Here is a 6,333-nt window from a genome sequence, read left to right on the forward strand (position 1 = left end):
GAAAAACCCGCTGTAAGTGAGCTATGCCTACGCTATCTTTAATATAGCTTATGTTTTAATATAGTAACATTATTAGGAACTTATAATGAGTATTTAGGCTATTATTATGAGTTATATTGAGTGTTATTTAACGCTTATATAATAATAATAATAGTCCGACTGCTGAGTCACCACCTATTCAGGTGAGTGCATAGTCCCTTTCATCTTACACATAGATATGAAGTATTTTAATATAAATTACGTGCTATGTGTGCATATTGTCTGAATACTTGCTGTCTATGCTGAGTGAAAGATTTTATACATGTTTTAAACTATATATGTATTTTATATCTACGATAATGTTGGGGTAAAACATGGGTAGATATAATAGATGAAATATGAGTTGGATGATGAGTTGAGAGGTGATATAGACTATGAGGTGTGGGTGAGAGGTGTACGATGTGAGAAGCCTTCTTCCCAAACGAGGTCCCCATCATTCAGCAGAGTATGGATGACAACCACGGACTATCCTAGATAGTCTAGTGGAACACTGGCAGGCTCGCAACATGTAGGTGTTGTGAACGATGTGTTCACCCGGTGTACTCTAAACCTTGGTGATCATGCAGACTTGATACCGAGACCCTGGCGATCATGCAAACTTGGTGCCAAAACCTTGGCGACTATGCAGACTTAGTGCCAATTGTATAAATTCTGGCGACTATGCAGACTTAGTGCCTAAACCGCGGTGACGATGGACTTCGTGCCGATTCCTTAGGATGATCCTTAGGAACGTATAAACGAGGAATAGTTGATTCTTAGGATAGATCCTTAAGAATAAAACAGACAATGGGGATGGGTAATTGGGTTGATTGTTTGATTGTTTGAAAATAATAATTATATTATTGTGGGTTAAAACCCTATGTACTCACCAGGTTTCCCAACCTGACCCACTTAGTTTATGTATATCACAGGTGACGAAATGAAGTGACATTACACTGAGAGATTTAAAGAGATGTAGATCACTAGTGTAAATAATTGTAAGTTCTGTTTATGCTTATGTTTCTGTAATAACGATGACATCCCAAAATTTTTGAAATGAATAAAATACGTTTCTTCGAAAATGTTTTAATAACGTATTTATCGTGTTTTTCTGGGAACAAATTCCGCAACCTTTTTATAAAATGAAGTACTCTGATTTTCATAAAGCATAAACAAAACCGGTCTTTTCTAGCCGTGATTTTGGGGATGTCACAGCGTTCAATGAATCAGATAATTTCTTTTCATTAAATAACCTAAAAAAATTTTATATAGGTTGTCACGAGTCTAGTTGAGTCAAGATGCGTGTCGAGATGAGTTGAGTAAACCTTGTTCCAGTTCCTTCTGTCTTAGTTGCTTGTGTGCTTACTCTATCTTAATGCTCGGATCACGAATTTCTCTTATCGATAATGAGTTATTCGCCTTCAGAAGTAAGGTCGGGTAGGAACGATAAGTGGGTGGGGTCATTGAGTTAGCCCAAGGGGGGAGCCATCCTCTCGGGAAAGGGACAGGAGCGCCTGGCGAAACCAGACTCTATCTATCCATTCTGCCTCAGATCCAATCTGACTGCACTGACGAAAGAACAATGTCCGCCCTGATCACCCATGTGACAGATGGTGACTCCTTCATCGCGTCCTTTGCTGAGGTAGAGTGCCTGAAAGAGAAATAAGAGCTTACTAAGCCAAAAAGGTGAATATAGAGCCAAACATGCGGTTTTTTCTCGTCAAGCAGCAATCAAATCCTGGGAAAAAGGTAGGGTAGAATCGTCGAGTCGTCTAGCACCGTTCCCTGCCTCAACTCCACAATCACAATCATTTGTGAATAAAAAAGGTGGTTTGCTGTTATCCCCGGCATTGGAAAGACCTGACAAAGAATCCTTATATCGGGAAATGTGCTATATGGAGGTTTTTTTTATGATTGTTGATGTACTGACTCATGCTCAGGATCCGCTTATGGTGGTTCAGCTTGCTTCTCTGTTGGCATTTCCTAGACCCAAGACCTACTAATATTATAATACTGCATGCAGAATGGATAGCACAGGTCGGAGGGGAAGAAGAAGGGAAGAGTACAATGGAAGGGGCCTAGGAAGATGTTCAACAACCATCTCCTTTCCTCAGTAATATCATCATGACTCTCGAAGTCATGCGCGGTAGCAATACCAAACCAAATACGACGAGTAGTGGGGTCCTGAGCTAAGCCTTGGCTAAACCTTGGAAATCTTAATGCCATAATGCCTTTCAAATCCTCCTAGCCATTATCCTACTGCAATAATTCTTGCTAAGAAGAACGCCCATGTTGTGGCAATTCCACCCAGAAGGTAATGGGTTACTCCTACAGCACGTCCTTGTACAATGCTTAAGGCGATAGCTGGGTAGCAGGAGCAACTTTGAATTTATTATGAGCCCAAACGATGGATTCAATAAGTTCTTGCTAATAACCACGTCCACTGAATAAAAACATTAAACTAAAAGCCCATACAAAATGAGCACCTAGGAAAAAAAGGCCATATGCGGATAATGAAGAACCATAAGACTGAATTACCTGGGATGCTTGTGCCCATAAGAAATCGCGGAGCCACCCATTAATAGTAATAAAACTCTGCGCAAAGAATGTCTGAGTCCCTCTTCCTTTCCTGAACCTGTGAGAACACTCTAAGAATATGCCAGCAAAGACCTTATTCAAGACTTTATAAATTGCATCCATCACTGTCATTTTTATGTGGTTGAGTAAGACGGCGTAGCTTCCCAGGTTTATTGGGTTTTGGAATAAACGATCTATCTATACATGAAAAGGATAAAACCTCAAGAAAGAAGACCTTAATGCCTTATCAATGGAAAGGTCTTCGAAACTATGAATCTTTCATCTCTTCTCCTCCCGCAATAAGGACGTGTCTAAGGATGCTACTTCGGGCGGGCGTGCTTCTTTCTATGGGGGCGCGCATCACTTTGGACGTGCTTTACTTTACCGGCAGATGCATGAGTCGGAACGTAATAGCTAGGCACGTCGTGGGAGGAGAATAAGCAAAATCTATTGCATAATCCAAGTAAAAGTGAACATCTCGCTAATCAAAATCATCATCACGAGCAGTAGCTGAAACTGCTAGTCGATCTACCGGATCAACTTCTGCCTACCCCGCCCGGTCAAAGATCGCCGGGAGTCTTTATTTTATTTTATTTTTTAATAGGAAAAATGAATGAAAATAAAAGTGGAGGCCCGCCATCTGCTAGCATTGTGGTTTGGAATCGATTCTTTATCAATAGCCCACCCTTTCTTTGAACCTTGTCAATGATCGAACTTAAATTAAAGATATGAACTGAGTGCCATTTGATGAGTAACTGAGAACAAAGGAGAGGGATATGGAAAGAATGAAGTAATGAAAGAGGAAGTCATTGCTAGTAGTAACGACTTGTCACGATCCATTGGTTCATATAGAATCCATGTCCTAGGTGTATCAAAAAACATTCTTTTCACTAAGCGTATATAATAAAATAGAGTGAAAGGGTCCACCCCGAAACCAAGGGGGTACTAACTAACAGCTGAGTCCTCTCCGAACCGCAGGAGATAGTTGCCCATCATATGGCTCACCAACTTCACTTGCCTCTATGGGGGCTCGCTCCGGGCAGGTTCGGATCACTTACAATACATGGCTCTACGAAGGAAGGGCTTGGGTTAGGAGCGTTTTCAATATGATTCTTTTCCTGTATTTGTTCGATGAGAAATGCGAGTTTGTTTTGTCCACTTTCTCCATCCCCCTCTATAAAAATGAAAAAAAAAGGTAATGGAATTACTTCTTATTCCCGTGTTTGATCTCTTCCATCGCGGCCTCGCTCCTTGTCACCTATGTTGAAGAAAGGTTTGGAACCCTATAGAGAATGAAGAGGGGCCAAAGATCTTCCTCTCAACAGTGCTTCTCGAGGCTCCACTCTCCCCCCTGAATAAGTAAGGCCCCGTTATCCTGGGCGAAGATGAGGATAAAGAGTAAGGATTGAAGCCCCCTTAGTATACCACCTTGAGTATCCTGGGATTGAATACCCCGACCTCCCGGAGCTATATTACAAGCTTATGTTTTTACGATCTTAATCTGTATTTACTTGAATGATGCTATAAATCTCCATTAAAGTGGTTATTTATTTATAATTGAACAAAAGCGAGGAGGCGAAGCCGCTTTACCGAATTGTAGAGGTGAAGGTACGAGAACTTCCCCCGAATCGACAAAAAGATTCCGAGCACGTCTGGTCAAAGTATATCTTGTCTTTACCACGAGCCATTTTCCGGCTAACAAGAATGAAAGTTTTGCACATATCCGCGGGTTCTTCAATTTTATTTATTCCTCATAGACGAAAGAAGTAAGGTGGTATACTATATTTCTCCGCTTATTTGAACTCCTTCTAATGATCTATGCATTCTGTTATCATTTCCAGTTGTTCGATCCATTGTGATTTGGTTCCTTGGTGTGGAGAGATCTCTGCCATAAAAAGAGAGAGCTCGTAGGCCTTATTCTGCAGATCAAAGAGCGACTTAATTCCCCATTCATACGAAATAGTATTTTAGTATAGAACAGAGGCATTGTGGGCCGACTACTATGACTACATGCGCATCTAGTGCAGTGGCTTGGAAGCAAGCTACCTTGACCATCTTCCGAAGTTCTAAATAATCTACTTATCAAAGGCTGTAAGGGCGGGTTGCTCTACATTCAGCCACATCACAGTGACCCCCGAAGCGATCTTATTCTAGTTGTAGGACGAAATCCGACAGCCAATTGCTGGCTCTGAATAACCAGCCCAGCAAGAAGCTCAATTCTTCTATAACATAACGGGGCGGGGTTGCGCGCGAGCCGAGTGACGTAGGTGCACAAGAGTACTTCGCGCCACAACCATCTCTTTTTTATAGGTTCTACGGACCGATGCCTGCTGCTTCATCTGGGAGAAAATAATCATAGATATGTCGGTCATTAGAAGGAAGAACCACCATAAAAAGATTCCTCGTGTATCATCTGTAGCAAAATTATGAACGGGAGCTAGCAATCCGGACCGTATTGAAGAGGTTCCTGAGACACAGCATGGAAGAGTCACAATATTCAGAAACGAGGTCCAAGAATGAAGAAGGGGTAGAATTACTGAATGAATACGAGTTGTAGCTAATACCCGAGGCATAAAAGAAGCATTTTCCACGGGATCCCGAAACCACCAGCCACCCCGACCTAATTCATGATGAGCCCACCAACTTCCTGGCAAAATGCCTACGGTTAAAAACCACCGACATGTCAAGATCAAAATTCAAATTGGTTCCTGGTCCTGGTCAGAGACCACTGTGTTCGCGTCGGCGATCCAACAAAGAAGCGAAGTAGTGGTCTCTTTCTTTCCATTACGAACGACACGCTTCGCCTGCTCCCTCCCCGTGTCCACTAGCGCTCCTGTCCAGAGCGAAGAGAAGGCGAAACGCCGCCGAAGCAACATAAGCAGGCTTCTATTGCTACGTAACAATAGAGCAGGATAGCCTTTTGCGCCCATATGTTTTAATTTTAGGGTAAAGAGCTTGCTTGTTCTACGGGATCCGACGCATGCAGCAGAGCGAAAGAGCCTTCCATTCTTTTCGGCGTCATCCTTCCGCATTGGCGGCGAGTGGAGTGCCACAATCCCATTCATCATTTTTGATCTACATAAGCCAAAGCCCATAGCACTGGCGACGTCTCCGGCATAAATGCAAGGAGGATGTATAGCTGATATAGGATCTTGTGGAACACGATTTGATTCTGCAAGCGGTTCGGTACGAACGAAGAAATTTCGAACAAAAGGGTCGGAACTCGCCGATAGGAAAGGAGAGAAAAACAAAGCAATTCCAAGAGCTCCGTCAATCCGCTGTTCATCGATAGACGAAGCTCTCTCTTTATCATCTCGCGCCAGATGCAACAAAGGATGAGTCCTTTTTCCTTCTCGCGAACCACGGAAGCGCCTAGCACCCAGAGGAGCAAAGCTTCTTTGGGAAAACAGCGCATAAAAAAGGGCTGGCCCGTCAAAAGTCCGGCGCCTTCGCGAACGAAGTTCAGAATCAACAAGGGTTCGTAGAACGAAGGGAGTGTACAACTGGGTCGTAGCCCCAGTTTTTTGTTCGTAACTAGGGAGAGATAGAATGGAGTTCTTCACGAAGTTTGAGACAAAGGAATAAAAAATACTTTCTCTATGGCCTCCTCGTTTTGAGACATTATGGCTTTGGGGTCGACCCCGGTAACAAAGAAGGAATCCATAAAAACTTAGGATCCGACACCATGATAAAATACTACCCTCATGATTAGACCATGTCCCTGAGATTTGATAAAAG

General features: G+C 42.7%; 1 protein-coding gene across 1 annotated transcript; it reads left to right on the plus strand.

The window, feature by feature from the left end:
• Positions 1-5,715: 5,715 nt before the first annotated feature.
• Positions 5,716-6,059, plus strand: LOC145033355 (uncharacterized). Its single transcript, XM_078981999.1, has one exon. The coding sequence runs from the start codon at positions 5,716-5,718 to the stop codon at positions 5,932-5,934; it is 219 nt and encodes a 72-aa protein (XP_078838125.1). The 3' UTR covers positions 5,935-6,059.
• The last annotated feature ends 274 nt before the right edge of the window (positions 6,060-6,333 follow it).

The sequence above is a fragment of the Lactuca saligna genome, chromosome 3, assembly GCF_052625555.1.
Source record: "Lactuca saligna cultivar CGN05327 chromosome 3, ASM5262555v1, whole genome shotgun sequence".
NCBI lineage: Eukaryota > Viridiplantae > Streptophyta > Magnoliopsida > Asterales > Asteraceae > Lactuca > Lactuca saligna.

Bases quoted from the DNA above. Each gene is read 5' to 3' on its own strand.
- LOC145033355 (XM_078981999.1), top strand. From the start codon at position 5,716: ATGCAAGGAGGATGTATAGCTGATATAGGATCTTGTGGAACACGATTT.